General features: G+C 53.7%; 2 protein-coding genes across 5 annotated transcripts in view; one reads left to right on the forward strand and one right to left on the reverse strand.

Annotated features, from left to right (window-relative positions):
* The window catches only part of Recql5 (RecQ like helicase 5), a 42,083-nt gene that overhangs the window by 22,624 nt on the left and 4,468 nt on the right, over window positions 1–14,991 (forward strand). For all 3 annotated transcript variants that reach the window (XM_052759799.1, XM_052759800.1, XM_052759801.1), the window contains exons 8-9: window positions 13,966–14,187; window positions 14,525–14,624. In XM_052759799.1, coding sequence (XP_052615759.1) covers window positions 13,966–14,187; window positions 14,525–14,624 — 322 coding nt within the window. The remainder of the gene's footprint in view (window positions 1–13,965; window positions 14,188–14,524; window positions 14,625–14,991) is intronic.
* Window positions 4,157–12,925, reverse strand: Smim5 (small integral membrane protein 5). Of its 2 annotated transcripts, XM_052759807.1 has the most exons (4): window positions 11,435–12,925; window positions 10,992–11,264; window positions 5,078–5,222; window positions 4,157–4,696 (listed from the first exon to the last, which is right to left on the reverse strand). In XM_052759807.1, exons 3-4 carry the CDS (start codon window positions 5,202–5,204, stop codon window positions 4,587–4,589), a joined length of 237 nt encoding a protein of 78 aa, XP_052615767.1. In that variant the 5' UTR covers window positions 5,205–5,222; window positions 10,992–11,264; window positions 11,435–12,925; the 3' UTR covers window positions 4,157–4,586. The 2 variants fall into 2 exon arrangements, with proteins under 2 accessions (XP_052615767.1, XP_052615766.1); XM_052759806.1 differs by having other exon boundaries at window positions 10,992–12,925.

A 14,991-nucleotide genomic window follows, 5' to 3' on the forward strand; every position in this document is an offset into this window, starting at 1 on the left:
AGATGAGAACAGGAGAGGATGCTTCAGGCACAAATGGTCTGTGTGCTGAGGGGTTCCTCTGTGAGGAAGTGACAGTTGTAAAGACAAGCACTGGCTGCTTTTCCAGAGAACCCGGGTTCGATTCTCAGTGCCCCATAGTGGCTTAAAACAGTCTGTAACCCCAGTTCCAGAGGATCTGATGCCTTCTTCTGGCCTCCTCAGAAAAGAGGCAAGCATGTGGTGCACTTACTTGTATGTAGGCAAACAGTCATTCATACAGAAACAAATCTTAAAAAAAAAAAGACTTGAGAGTTAGAGACAGCATTCCATGGTATGGAACAGGGCACAGAGAGGAGGAAAACATTTTTAGAACAAAATTAATTTGTGCACTTATTTTATACTATGAAATTTGTAGTACTCATTTGTATCATTGTGATTTTTGTTATAAATTGTTTTGAAAATATTAACATTTCACAGAACTTGTCTGTGTTCTGCCAAGTATTGCTGACATGATTCTTAGTTTGTAATAAGGTATAAAATGCAGGCAGTGAACTGGGCAGCTCCTCATCCTCCTGAGGAACTGAGAACAGACACTGTTAGAATAGAGGCCATGTGAGAGGGAAGGCCGTGAGGAGGCTGCTGAGACCTGTGGTGGCCACCATACACTGAGATGGCTTGTTGGTTTTTTTTTTTAAGATTTATTTATTTATTATGTATACAGTGTTCTGCCTGCATGTATGCCTACAGGCCAGAAGAGGGCACCAGATCTCATTACAGATGGTTGTGAACCTCCACGTGGGTGCTGGGAATTGAACTCAGGACCTCTGGAAGAGCAGTCAGTGCTCTTAACCTCTGAGCCATCTCTCCAGCCCCCGGCTTGTTGGGTTTTTTTTTGTTTTTGTTTTTGTTTTTTTCCGAGACAGGGTTTCTCTGTGTAGTTTTGGTGCCTGTCCTGGATATTGCACTCTAGTCCAGGCTGGCCTCGAACTCACAGAGACCCGCCTGGCTCTGCCTCCCGAGTGCTGGGATTAAAGGCGTGTGCCACTGCCGCCCGGCTGAGATGGCTTGTTCTTGAATGGCATAGGGTAGCTACAGTAAGTTGGACCTTCCCTACGCTTGAGGCAGCCTGCTGTGTGGTGTGCCGCTGCTGTGGTCACCAGCTGTGGTCACCAGCTGTGGTTACCAGCTGTCTTCTTCTGACAGCCCAGCTCGGCAGTGACTTTCTGTTTCCCACATGGGAGACATCTGCCTTCTCCCCAGTGAAGGTGGACTAGGTCTGCCATCCCAGAATATGTCAGGCTGTTGTCGGCTAGCTTATAGGATGGACTGGCCCAGCATGGGGCAGGAAGGCCTAACGAGCTGGCTACCTGTGCTGTGTGCAGGGTTGTCCAGGGCACCCACTGCTCTGCTGCTGAACTGGGAACCAGAGTTTCTTCTAGTAAAGAAGGAATCTTCGCCACCCTACAGGAAGGCTCTTCCTGATGCTGATGAAATCCTTTTTAAAGAGCAGTCTGGAAGGAACTGGGCTGCTATTCCTAAACTGAAGGCTTCCAAGGATTCCAGCCACCAGTGCTGGGTGTGAAGAAGGTGGGATTTCCAGTCCCTTCCACTGTCCTGGGGTCGTCTTCTGATAGTTGGGTGTTAGATTAATCTTGGCTGTTAGCTTCCCACCCACTCGCACAGAAGCAACTTTGAGACACAGTTTGGGTGTGGATGTTTGCATGTACGGTTGGTTAATAGAGATAATGGAGTCTTGTGTCCTCTGTCTTGTGTCCCAGAGGCCTCAAGCCCTAGGTGTGGTTAAGCAGAGGCTCCAGAGCCAGACAGGCTGGACCCAGAGCTGGCTTTGCCACATTTTAGCTGGCTGCACTTGGGCAGATTATCTAGTGTCACTAAGACTGAACTTCCTCTTCTGTCAACCGGGCTAATAATGATGTTTACAGGACTGAAGCCTTGTGAAGGTTAAATGACCTTATCTGTAGCAGAATGCTCAAGACAAGAGCGGGGTATGGTGGCTGTGCCTGTAACTCAGGACGCAGCCTGAGTTAGGTGCAAAGTATTCTGCATCATGAGTTCCAGCCAGGGCCACAGTGAGATTGTTTAAAAAAGAGAAAACTGCCGGGCGGTGGTGGCCTTTAATCCCAGCACTCGGGAGGCAGAGCCAGGCGGATCTCTGTGAGTTCGAGGCCAGCCTGGGCTACCAAGTGAGTTCCAGGAGAGGCGCAAAGCTACACAGAGAAACCCTGTCTCGAAAAACCAAAAAAAAAAAAAAAGCCCAAGACAAGCTGGGCACACTACCTGTAATCCAGACGCTAAGGCAGGGGCATAGTGAATTGGAGCCTAGCTTAAGACAACCTCAAGGGTCTGGGCATGTGGCTCAGTGGTAGAGCACAGTCTTCTGGCCTTCATTTCCAGCACCATTGAAATCTTTTGAAGGCAGCAGGGCATGGACTAGCCCTCAGAATTTTAGCTGTCTTTATTATCATCATTCAGGTTTTGTTGTTGGTTTGGTTTTTTGTTTTGTTTTTATTTTTGAGAAAGTTTTTTTTGTTCTTTTTTTTTTTTTAAATAAGCAGTGATTAGCCAGGTGGTGGTGGTGCATGCCTTTAATCTCAGCACTTGGGAGGCAGAGGCAGGTGGATCTCGTGAATTCTAGGCCAGCCTGGTCTACAGAGTGAGTTCCAGGACAGCCAGGGCTACACAGAGAAACCCTGCCTCAAAAACCTAAAAATAATAATAAGCAGCAATGATTGGTGTTTTGCCTGTATGTATGTCTGTGTGAGGGTGTCAGATCCCCTGGATCTGGAGTTACAGACACATGTAGGTGCTGGGAATTGAACCTGGGTCCTCTGGAAGAGGAGCCAGTGTTCTTAACCAATGAGTCATCTCTCCAGCCCTCCCTCTTGAGAGGGAGTCTTATGAAGCTCTGGCTGACCTAGAACTCACAGAGATCCACCTGTCTCTGCCTCTCAGAGTGCTAGGATTAAAGGCGTGTTTGACTCTGAATCCCAATTTTTAGGGGCTGAGGACAGGTGGATTCTTAGATTTATTTTCTTTGTTTGGAAACATGTGCTTTCTTGGTCTTCAATAACCTCAACTGTCAGGCAAGTCTGTGGATACCAGGTAGTCAAAGCAGCCAGCAAGAGCTCCTGTTGGCCTCCCTCCTGTTGGCCTCCCTCCTGTTGGCCTCCCTCCTGTTGGCCTCCCTCCTGTTGGCCTCCCTCCTGTATGGCCCAGGTCGCCAGCCAGAGGTGGCAGGGGCTGACTTCCCCTCACTGTGACCTGTTTTCAATGTAGGCAGAGCTCTGCTCCCACAGACTTAGGTGACAGAAGTGTGAGTAATTAGAGCCCAGTCCTGGCCCCGTTGACGTGTGTGGAGACCTCTGTGTCTGTGTCTCCCTCCATGGCTAGGTTTGTAGCTGTGTGTCTGGAAGGAAGTCACCTGCAGGGAAGGAGGCATGGAAGCATCTCAACAGCACCATTCTTTAAAATGGGTCCATTGCGCTCTGGGTCAGCCCCTGTTAAGAGGGGCAAATAATAACAGTTCACAACTATGGAGCTTCTAAAGCATGTCTAGCCCTGTGCTAGACTTAGGCCATCTTGCTTTACACTCCTAGCATACCCCAGGAAGCCGGTGCCAGCATTAATCCACCTCAGCAGAAGGAACCCTAGCTTAAGAGGATTGGGTCACAAACTGGCGAGTGTCAGCTGAGATGTGAGCCCACAAACAGGGACAGGACCGAAGGGTCAGGGTACAGTGTGAGAGACAACACTCAGGGCCTTACCTTTCTTGGACTGAAGAAATGTGGGGGGATCCAGTGACCCGAGGCTGTTAGTGTGGGGTATACAGACGGAAGTTGGGACAGCAGGAAATGCTAGTAGCATTCCTAGTCTCAGGACTTGTCCTAGGGCAACGACCTCCATCCCTCAGACTGGGACTCTGGAAGCCAGCACTGATTAGTAGATGATGCAAACAGGAATGTTGCCAGTGGCCCTCCGTTGGTTCCACGGCGTTGAAGTCTGTGTGCCATCCCTCCCAGTGCCATTTTCCAGCTTTCGTGGGTACATGGAGAGCAGTGGCCTGGAAAGAACAGTCACTGGCCATGCCCCTGGAGTTCTGGCACTGTCTTCCTGATGCACAGAGCCCTGCCTACGCATAAACATATAACCAAACATCTCATAACCAAAAAAGCTTTTACTTGGAAGTAAGCAAATTTCAGCTAGAATACTGACATGTTCTCCCCCCCTCAGCAGGAGGCGTGGAGTCCAGTAAACTGCACAAAGTTCCTGATTCGTTTACTTCTGTTTGGCCTAAGTCAGCAGAGCCCCAAGGGCCAGCTCCCCACAACTAAGAGCTGTTCAGAGTGTGGGGCCCTTAGGGGTACAGCTTAGCAGAAGACCTAGGTGGTCTCCTGAGTCTCGGAAGCAGTGGCTCCTCCTAAGCACTGGTGTCTGCTTGATGAGGCTCCAGGCGTCTCCTGTCACCTGGGCAGTGCCAGAACTGAGGTCAGGTGACCTGTCTGGAGGAGTGAGGTGGCCAGGACGGTAGCCTGTGTCACAGCTCTGGAAGGTTCCTGTCAGCTTCTCCGGGCATTCGCTGTTGTCCCTCATCTGGGTTTTACGGGCGGCACGGGGATCCTCCTGTCTCTCTGCTCAGGGCAGCAGCAGTGCGCACAGCAGCAGCTGCAGGCTATCAGCAGCAGTAGCAGGACCGTGGCTGCAGGAAGAGGACGACGGGCCAGAGCTGAGAAGCCAGGCAAGAGGGGATGCCCGCCCTCCTTCCGCAGAACCTCCCCCAGTCTGGGTAGAGGCTGACGGTCCGTCTGTCTCTTGCTCCACTCCTCCGCCTGACTCCTTTCAGTTCGTGCTTGAACCCCCTGGCGGTATCCAGTTCCCAACACTGCCTAGCAACTCAGGTAGTATCAGACATGTGGCAACTCCCTTAGCTTCCCCTGGGACACTGCTTTTCCTACTTACCTGAAGGAGACTCACCAACCTTCCAGCCAGCACCATGGCTTGCTCTCCCAGATATCAGGAAGAGCCCCTGGGACACGGAGGGGACAGGGCTAAAGGGCCAGAGGACAGGTGCCCCACTTGCCTGTGAAAAGAGCGATGATAGAGAAGGCCACGAGCTCCACGGGCTCGGCCTGGGGCAGCCCCTGCAGCTTCAGCAGCAGCCTCTCACCCACAGAGCGAATCTCCTCCACCAAGTCCGTGGCTGCCATGATGCTAGCTCCTGTATTCTGTAACAACACGGACAGCAGCACCTCAGAGTCCCTGCCGAGCTGCTCACAGGCTGGGAGCTAGCTCCAGGGAACCGGCCTTTCCCACCATGGCCTGCAGAACAGGTTTGTCAGCCTCAAGCCTGTGTACCACTGGTGGGTCCCAGGCAGAGGGAGACAGGGAGTAACCCTCAGCCCACACTTGGCTGGAGCTGCCCAAGGAAAGCTTGTGATAAATGTGACCTGGAGAGCCTTGGAGGGACTACCAGACAAGGCCGCCGCAGTTGGTGAAGGTTCTGCCCATCAGATGTGACTTTGCTGCTGCATTCTTTTGTCTTGAGACACCAATATCCGGTTTGGCTGGGGTGCCTCAGCTGACACAGCTCCCTGACCAGCCTCTGGGGCATTCAGGATTTTGGTGCCTCCCCTAGCTGCCCAGGGTGGCAAGACAGGCCTCAGGATTCTGTGTGGGAGGAGAATCAGACTCCAGGTTTATGGGGACTCTAGCTGGGAGGGATCAGCTCTAAAAACTGAAGGAGGCGTTGTCACTTGAAGGATATGAAGCTGAGTCCCCAAGAGCCCTCCTCTCCTACCAGGCCAGTTTCTTTACTCATATTATTGTCATGTGAGGAAGAAAGGACCACACAGTTTTCCCTGGGAGTTTCATCTCTTCAGATGGGAACAGGAGTTCTAGGACTGGCCCAGCCAACTGCTCCCCTCCTGGCTTGGGCCTATTCTGTTCTAACCAGGAAAGGCCTGACTGAAGAGGGATGGCAGCCAGGGCTTCCAGAGAGGGCCCAGTCAAAGCTCTCAGCTGAGTTTGTGTTTGGAGACATTGAGCATTAGCTCTCCCTCACATCTCTCCTGTGAGTGAGAAGGACAGGAACAACCTTGTACCAATGCATCCAAACTGGTTCTTCCTAGCGGATGGGGCAGGTGACCAGGGGCTTGTGTCTTTGATGATTGCCACCTTGGCCCTGGTCTCAGCCGGGCAGGTGGTCCCTCTCCTGTGCTCTGTGAGACTGGTCACTCCCAGCACTCCTGCCTGGCACTAGCAGGTCTAAGACTACCTTGAAGGTCGATGATAGGCCATTCCTACTTGTGGGCTGTCTGCTCTTGTGTTGGGCAGCCTCTGCCCGAGCCTTCGAGAGCGAGAGGCCCTGGCTGCCTACCCTGGCTGCCTGCCCTGGCTGTTGTGGAAGGCCAGGCTCTTGCACCTCCACTGAGTCGTCCTTAGTCACTCAGGCCCTGGCTGGCCACCCTTCTTCCCTAACAGTTCTTCAGGGACCGGATCACAGCTGCCAGCCGCTTGGAGCTCCTTTCTATAAAGGACATGGTGGGACCTTCTCTGAATTTGTTGTTCATGTTTTGTTTTCAGTTTCGTGCTACTGGGGCACGAACCCCAGGGCCTTTCTTATGCTAGGCAAGCACTGTACCACAGAGCTACATCCCCAGCATGTGGCACCTTCTGTAACTTCATCTGCCCTTTGTAGAAATGGGTTTCGTCTGTCTGTTTGTTTGTTTTTAGAGACAAAGTTTCTCTGTGCAACCCAGGCTGTCCTGGTACTTGCTCTGTAGATCAGGCTGGTCTCGAACTCTGCTGCCTCTGCCTCCCACACTGGAGTTAAAGGTGTGCACCACCACCGCAGCCTGTCTCAACTCCTCCCCGTCTGTGCTGTGGACAGGCTCTTTATCTCTGTGGTGTGGAGATGAGAAGCCCTAGGGAGGGACCTGGCTGCAGGAACTTTGCGTGGGCACAGGGCCAGGAGAGTCGAGGATGGACCCAGCCACTGCCCTCCTACTACCCACACACTCTTTATGGAGGGAGGCCTGTGTGGCTTTGAGCTGCCACCTCAGACGGCACAGCTGAGTCCCCCTGAGTCACCGACCATACATGGGCCTTGTGCAAGAGCCAGGCCATAGCTCTTTGGAAGCCCGTGAGCTGTGCACATTCAATACCACCTCTTGTGGGACTGGGCCATCAGTTTTATCAGTTCATCACCACCAGAGTGGGGCACACAGGCTTTTTGAGAGCTGTATGTGTTATCTGTCACTGACAGAATAGATCTGTGTCCTGCTGATTTGAACATAAGAACATTCCTTCTGGTCAGACCGAAGGGATGCTGCCTCTAGCCAGTTGCAGCATGCTTGCAAAGGTGATCCATCCACTCTCTGTCCCGGGACCTCTGCACCATCCCACCCCACAGACATAGTGTGCGGATGGTTCAGAGCCAGGGCTGTTGTCTACACCCTCCCTCTTCATCTATGTTTGGTCTGGCTTGTTCAGCCTGACTGGCACTGTGCCCACATTGCCTCACGAGCCCAATGGAGACACTCCTTAAAAGCAGAAGCAGGCAGGAGGTTGGTGGTCAGGAGCACTTTCTGTGTGCCACACCCAAAGGCCTAGAGAGTGGTGAGGTGAAGAGGCACCTGCTTGGCAGGAATGGCAGGTTGGGACCCTAGGTCTCGGTGAAAGGTCTCATAATGTCCAATTTCCAGAGCAGGGCAGTGGCTCGGGCTCGACCTGCTGACAGGGACGTCAGAATTTGTCGGCCAGAAGTTCCTGCTAGCAGAGTTACTCCCAGCTTCTCTCTCGCCTTCTCCCACTCTTCCTGCACTCTGCTTGGCGTGTGAAGTTGGAGAACTGCAGCCTCCTGCCCAGTGAGCTGTGCGCTCCTCTGTAAGAGTGAGGCAGCCTGCCGGGCGGTGGTGGCGCACGCCTTTAATCCCAGCACTCGGGAGGCAGAGCCAGGTGGATCTCTGTGAGTTCGAGGCCAGTCTGGGCTACCGAGTGAGTTCCAGGAGAGGCGCAAAGCTACACAGAGAAACCCTGTCTCGAAAAACCAAAAAAAAAAAAAAAAAAAAAAAAAAAAGAGTGAGGCAGCCTACTGGGAGCTAGGTGGGACCTGGCCACTGTGCCAGCCTTAGGATGTGGCCGGGGCTGCCTGCCAGGTCTTGCCTGCTTTACCAGCAGAAGTAGGGCTGCTGGATATGGCTCTCTGCCCTCAAAAGGCTGAAGAGGAGCCCTCTTTGCTTGGCAGTTGATATTTTGTTATTTTAAGCTCTGACCAACAGAACAGGCACATGACAGAGGGGGAGCAAAGGGGTCTTGTTCTCCAGAGAGGAAAGAGGCACATTCCGGCAGGTCCCCAGGCGTCCTCCCAGTGGACTATTTAAAGCAGAGCCAACAGACGCCTGGTACCCAATATAACCAGTGGTTATTAGGTGACCTTGTTCTCCAGCTGTGGTCAGGGGGAGTGGGAACTCTGGGGCCCTCCCTAGGTTTGGGGGGAGCTGAGCAGAGCTACTGATAATTCTGTGTTTCGTAGACTTTCTATTACTGGTTCGTCCAATTCTTTCTAAACCATACTTTATGCCCAAGAACTGGGGGACTAGAGTCTCTCTTAACACCATGTTCAGTAGAGCAAGTGGTAGCTTCCCCTGGAGAGCAGTCCTGGCTGCCACTGAGCCCACCTGTTGCCCAGGCTGCCTGCACAGCACTTGGAGCCCTCTGAGGGTACTCCTGGCTGGGGTGCAGACCGCGGTCAGGGAGAGCTGCATAGAGAAGGAAGACTGGCTAGCCGGGGGAACTGGTTGGCGTGCCTTGGTGTGGCAGATGGCATTGAGGTTCTTGCTGTAGGCCAGACAACTGCAACCTGGTACCACAGCCTCTCTGCTTCCTCATTGTAAACCTGGTAGTCAACTCCAGCTGCCACGTGGACAGGGCAGGCAATGTGTTTGTACCTGATAAGCAGTGCCACTTGTCACTGGTGGCTTGCAGCCCCAAAGGGCATCTTGCAGTACCCTGTTGTTGTTATGGTGGGTCTCAGCCACTTTTGTCCTGCAGCGTATTGTCTTGTTTGAGAAGCATCTTGAATGAGGAATAACCAACAGATGGGAGAGACCTGAGGGTCCCAGAGGCCTGACCAGCGGGGTGGAGATGCCTACTGTGTACCATGCTGAGTGTCTGAGCGACTCCACCTCTGTGGGGCTCTAGTTTGAAATCAGAAATGAGTGCTTGAAGCCTTGCTGCTTCTGCTGCCCTGGCTCCTGAGATTTCCAGAACAGGGAATGATCTGGTGGCCAGTAGAAATTAAGGGAGCTCCTCACCTGCAGCCATGAAGCTGGGCTTCTCTCTTGTCTTAGGGACTGTGGAAGCCAGTGTTTTGTGGGTGCAGGTCACTCTCCTGCCTCTGGGATCCTGTGGCTAACAGCTTACAGCCATGCCCCTCCCTCACCTCTCTCCTAACTGCTGTTCCCATTGTGGCTCAGTGGGGGGGGGGGGGGGGGCTCTGTACTGCACTTCTCACTGTTAACACAGGAGTTAGTTTCCCAGCCCCCACCCACATCAGCCAAAGCCCACTCCCTCTGCTGAGCCAAGGACACTTGGCCTTCTCCTTGGTTTCCAAACCTGAATGATATCAGTTTTGCTTTCTTACTGGATAACAGCTTGTTTGCTTTGGAAGGAACATCTTGGGGGGACTTGAACCCTGGTGTGAGGACAGGAGGCAGGAGGGGTGATCAGCTTTCCCTTGTGAGTCCCTGCCCAGGAAGGTTGTGTGTGTGTGCTGCCCAAAGAATGAACCAATGAACAGCTCGGTCACCATTACAGTGGTGTAGCATAGAGAATCCTGGGGTCACTCCCCAGCCTCATCCGTGTAGTCATCATCTTCCCTCTAACCCTGGCTTTAGAATCAGGCATGCATGTCTCTGGTTCAGTTTTCAGAGATCACAGCCAAAGGAGGACCCAGGGGGTCCCAGGAATCTAAGTGGGTGCAGAGACTCCTCCCTGGGCTTATCCTGAGCTGAAAACATGTAGCAATGAGCAGGTCTGAACTCAAAAGACGTGGAAGCTGCTGCTTTTGTCTAGCACCCAAGTAGGTGGTCTGCTCCAGGTTCTGCTAGATGCTGGGGGCTGGAGGCCCGCAAACTGGCTGGGCATACCCTGTCCTGATCCTGGGGGATGGAAGCTGGTGAACTGGCTGGGCATACCCTGTCCTGATCCTGGGGGCTGGAAGCTGGCGAACTGGCTGGGCATACCCTGTCCTGATCCTGGGGGCTGGGGGCTGGGCATACCCTGTCCTGATCCTGGGGGCCGGCGAACTGGCTGGGCATACCCTGTCCTGATCCTAGGGGCTGGGGGCTGGTGAATTGGCTGGGCATACCCTGTCCTGATCCTGGGGGCCGGCGAACTGGCTGGGCATACCCTGTCCTGATCCTGGGGGCCGGCGAACTGGCTGGGCATACCCTGTCCTGATCCTAGGGGCTGGGGGCTGGTGAATTGGCTGGGCATACCCTGTCCTGATCCTGGGGGCTGGTGAACTGGCTGGGCATACTTTGTCCTGAAACTGGGGGCTGGTGAACTGGCTGGGCATACCCTGTCCTGAAACTGGGGGCTGGGGGCTATTGAGCAGGTTGGGCATACCTTGTCCTGAGCCTTCCTGAGAAACAGGGAGGGCTCAGCCCTAATCCTTGAGAAAATGGAGGCTCAGTGGGCGTGTGGGCCCTATTTTAAGCTCACTAAAGAGAAAAGGTTTACATTGATGTCAGCAGGCCACCAGCCCCTCTGCTACACAGCAAGTGGCAGTGACTCCCCCTTCTCTAGTACTGGGTCCCAGGGGAATGTGTACACACAGGAGGTGACTAAGTTCCCTAGGAGAGTGGCCCAGTGTACCCCAAGACGTTCCTGAGTTCATGGTAAGTCGTGGCGCCTCACCCTTGAGATATGCGACCCTGGCTGCCCTCTCCCTCCTCTCCTTCACCTTGTCATCTCCGGCCAGTGTCACTTACCTGGGAGCTCAGATACTGGGGAGCCAAGCAGGGGTGCCCCAGTCCAGAGCCTTTCTGCGCTTCCTCTTGGTCCTTTGCCACCACCTTTGACTTCTGCACCGGCGCTGCCGCCTCCTTCCTGCCCTGTGGCGGCGGCGGCGGCGGCGGCGGCGGCGGCGGCGGCCGGCGGCCGGGGGCTGCTGCTTCTCACCCTGGCACCTCCTAGCAAGCTCTTGTCCTGACAGCCAGCTGCTGTCCAGCTTCAGCTTTTTTGTTGTTGGTTGTCCTGGAGATCTAGGTGTCAAATTACCACGGTGAGGCGGAGCCAGAGGGAGCCCTCCCCTGAGCTTGTCCTATACTTCACACCCAGGGCCTTCCCTGCCCAGGAGCTCCACTCCGCTCGCTCTCCAGATCCCCAGAAGGACTCCCTCACTTACTCTTGCCCTGCTCTGCCCACCACCCACCTGGGGCCAGGCTGCAGGCTGAGGGCCGGGCTAACTACTGAGTGGTTGACTGTGCTTCCCTGTGGAAATAACCCCAGGGGGCTCAGTCTGCGGGTGCTGGTGGAAGGGTGGAGCAGCTCCCTCTTGAGCGCCCCACCACCCTCTGGATGGCCTTTTTGGCTTGGGTCCCTGACCACCCCAGTCTGTTTCTTGGGCCACTCCCTGGCTACTCCCTCTGGCCTCTCCCAGGAAGAAAAACAGGAGCTATGGGACCACCCAAGCAAGTCAGTAAGCTTTGCAAGCTCCCTCTGGTGTGGTACTTCTGCCACACAACACTCAGAGGCATCGTGCAGGAAATTTGAGGCTCCTCAATATCTTAAAAGTAGCCTGCTTGTTTTGGTGAGAGGCCTTGTGTCCCTCCTAAGAGAAAGGACACTGTTGGTCTCATGCTGCTCAGCTGTCCCCACACTCCTGCCCTGCTGTCCAGTGGCCAGGCCCATTGGCGTTTGACTGTCTTGCCACCCGGCAGACCAGGCTGCAGCAGGAGAAACTGACCTCAGCCCTGCAGTCAATGGAGCCCTTTGAATCTGAGTACAAAACCCCAGTGAGTCAGAGCTGGGGAGCAGGGTGTCAACAACCGTATGGCCACAGCGCCTAGATGCCAAAGCTCCTCAGAGACAGGACAAGCCACCTCTGTACAGGCAACAGTCTTGAGCAGAGGGAACAGTTGTCATATCTATTCAGTGTTAATGGAGCAGGCTGCAAGAGTGCCCCCCAGTGGCTGTCTCCTGCTTTTGTCCAGTTTTAGGACCCTGTTCTTCACTCGGCTGGAGGACCCTACTTCTTTAGGGGGTTGTGTTACAATTGGCTGCTCTCTGGGGTCAGATCCCTAAGCAGTACTCATACTAAGAAGAGCTCTTAGAGGCCATTTTTGCCAGCTCTCCTTGTCCTTACGACTGGGCACTCAAACGGCACTGCCTCTGGCGTCTTTTTCTCGGGCTCTCCAGCCCCATACCACGATTCTAGCAGTAGGAATGACTGTTTGCAAGAACGTACACACTCCCAGGGCCTCAGCCTGGGGATCAGAAAAGAGACTGAGCCTCCTGCACCAGGTAGAGGCTGCTTCCTGCCAGCAGCTCGGGCAGAGTGGTTACCCAAAGGGGATATCTGGAAGTAGGGGAAGCTCTAGTGACGATTTTCCTGACTGAATGGGTTCACCAGTGACCAGGCATGATGGCCGCTCTCAAAACTGGCGTCTCTAGACAGTGGTTCTCAACCTTCCTAACACCTCGACCCTTTAATGCATGTTGTGTTGATCCCAACCATAAAATTATTTTCATTGCTACTTCATAACTGTAATGTTGCTACTTTTATGAATCAAAATGAAATATCTGTGTTTTCCGGTGGTCTTAGGTGACCCCTCTGAAGCAGTTGTCCAACCCCCAAGGGATTGCGACCACGGGTTGAGAACCACTGCTCTAGGAGCTATGCCAGGTGCAGCCAAGGGCTCATGGGGGATGGGGCGGGGGGGGGCAAGGGTCTCTAAGGAAAGATCAAGATATGAGTGAAAACTAGCTGTGAGAGCTCATGCCTGCAATCCCAGGACTCAGGAATCTGAAGCAGGAGGCTCATGTGTTCAAGGCCATCCTGAGCAATAGTGAGACCCTATCTTAAGAAACAAAACAAAAAACCAGTGTGGTGGCAAATGCCTTTAATCCCAGCACTTGGGAGGCAGAGGCAGGCAGATCTGAGTTTGAGGCCATCCCAGTCTACATAGTGAGTCGTGGACCAGTCTCTGCTACATAGTGAGACCCTGTCTCTAACGGAAGAAAATACTGCGGACGGGCTAGGCCCTCTCCTGTTCTTCCCTCCCTCTCCTACAGGGAGGAATATCCCCTGTAGAGCATCCCATCAGTGCTCACAGCTTGTGAGATGCCCGCCGTCATGCTGCACTGTACCACTGCTCCAGTAGCAGCGGAAGTGGACAGGCCACGGAGTTCAGAGGTGGAATGTTTTACTTACTGACAGCCTTGGTGGCAAAGCCATATCTGTGCCAGAGCCTCAACTCGCCAGGTCATTCCACCACTATGGGTAGAGGGAAGAGCAGGGTCCTCGAGCTCACAGAACAGAATGAGGTTCACATCCTGGCTCGCAGTCACCCAGTATATGACTGTAGGAAGACTGCTTTATCTCATTGGCCCCAACTCTGCAATGGGCAGCACCAGATGATGCTCTACCAAGCCCTTGTAAATAAACAGGGTATAGGAAGGGGCTGGAGAGGTGACTCAGTGGTTAAGAGCATATGCTGTATTTGCAGGACCCCAGTTTAGTTCTCAGCACCCCAGCACAACATCAGGAACAAGTTCTAACTGATCTGACACTCTCCTGACTCAGGCACTAGAGTTCACGGATGTACAGAAAACAAATTTTAAAAGTGTTTTGGAAAGGTCTGAAGCATCCAGCGTGGTGCTGGACGGTGAATCAGTGTTTGGAGAGGGGAGAACCCCACTGGCTGCCTCAGCCCCTCATCCCATCGGCACTGCCTACTCTAGGTGCCGCCATGCTGCCATTGCTAAGTACTTTGGGGATGCACCACCCGCCTGCGCCAAAGGCTGTGACCACTGCCAGAGTCCTGCAGCCGTAAAGAAGAAACTTGATGCCCTGGAGCACAGCAGCAGCAGCTGGAGCAGGACCTGCATCGGGCCCTTCCAGGGGAACGGCTTTGATCCCGAGCTGTATGAGGGAGGCCGCAGAGGCTATGGGGGCTTCAGCAGGTGAGGGATTGTGAAGTGCCTCTGCTGGTACTGGGCAGGCCAAAGGTGGCCTTTTGTTTTGTTTTTGAGACAGGGTTTCTCTGTGTAGTTTTGGTGCCTGTCCTGGATCTCGCTCTGTAGACCAGGCTGGCCTCAAACTCACAGAGATCCGCCTGGCTGGGATTAAAGGTATGCACCACCACTGCCCGCTCAAAGGTAGCCTCTGCCGTGTGGCATGTGACTCTTCCTGGGGCCTGGTCTTTAACGTTGTGCTGGAACATCACTGTCCCATCAAGCGGCATAAGTGGGGAAGAGCGGAGCCCAGACCTTGACTGCTCACACCTAGCCTGTCCTCTAGGTATGATGAAGGTTCTGGAGGTAGCGGTGATGAGGGCAGAGATGAGGCCCACAAGCGGGAATGGAATCTTTTCTATCAGAAACAGATGAGCCTGCGCAAGGTAAAGGGGGCAGAGGCCTTGATGGGGCTCAGTGGCTCTGTTAGTTTGGTTTCTGTTGTTGTGACAAAACACCATGTATGACTAAAAGCAACTTGGGAAGCAAAGGGTTTATCTGGCTGACACTTGCCCATCATTGTCCAGCATCAGGGGAAGTCAGGGCTCAAGTCAGGAACCTGGAGGCAGAACTGAAGCAGAGACCATGGAGGAGTGCCGCCCACTCGCTGGGCTTGTTTCTACAACCCAGGACCACTTGCCCAGGAATGGCAACACCCATAGGAATCTGGATCCTCCCACATCAAAATGTCCCACAGACCAGTCTGCTAGAGACAATTCCTCCACTGAGGTTCCCTCTTCCCAGACGACTCTA

The sequence above is a fragment of the Peromyscus californicus genome, unplaced genomic scaffold, assembly GCF_007827085.1.
Source record: "Peromyscus californicus insignis strain IS unplaced genomic scaffold, ASM782708v3 Scaffold_3__1_contigs__length_106647218, whole genome shotgun sequence".
In the NCBI taxonomy this organism is placed as follows: domain Eukaryota; kingdom Metazoa; phylum Chordata; class Mammalia; order Rodentia; family Cricetidae; genus Peromyscus; species Peromyscus californicus.

What these genes read in the sequence shown, in the direction of transcription:
- Smim5 (XM_052759807.1), bottom strand. Translation starts at nt 5,204, where the DNA reads ATGGCAGCCACGGACTTGGTGGAGGAGATTCGCTCTGTGGGTGAGAGG. An exon ending in TATCATCGCTCTTTTCACAG is followed by an intron (nt 4,697 to 5,077) that starts GCAAGTGGGGCA and finishes CTCTTCCTGCAG; the next exon opens with CCACGGTCCTGCTACTGCTG.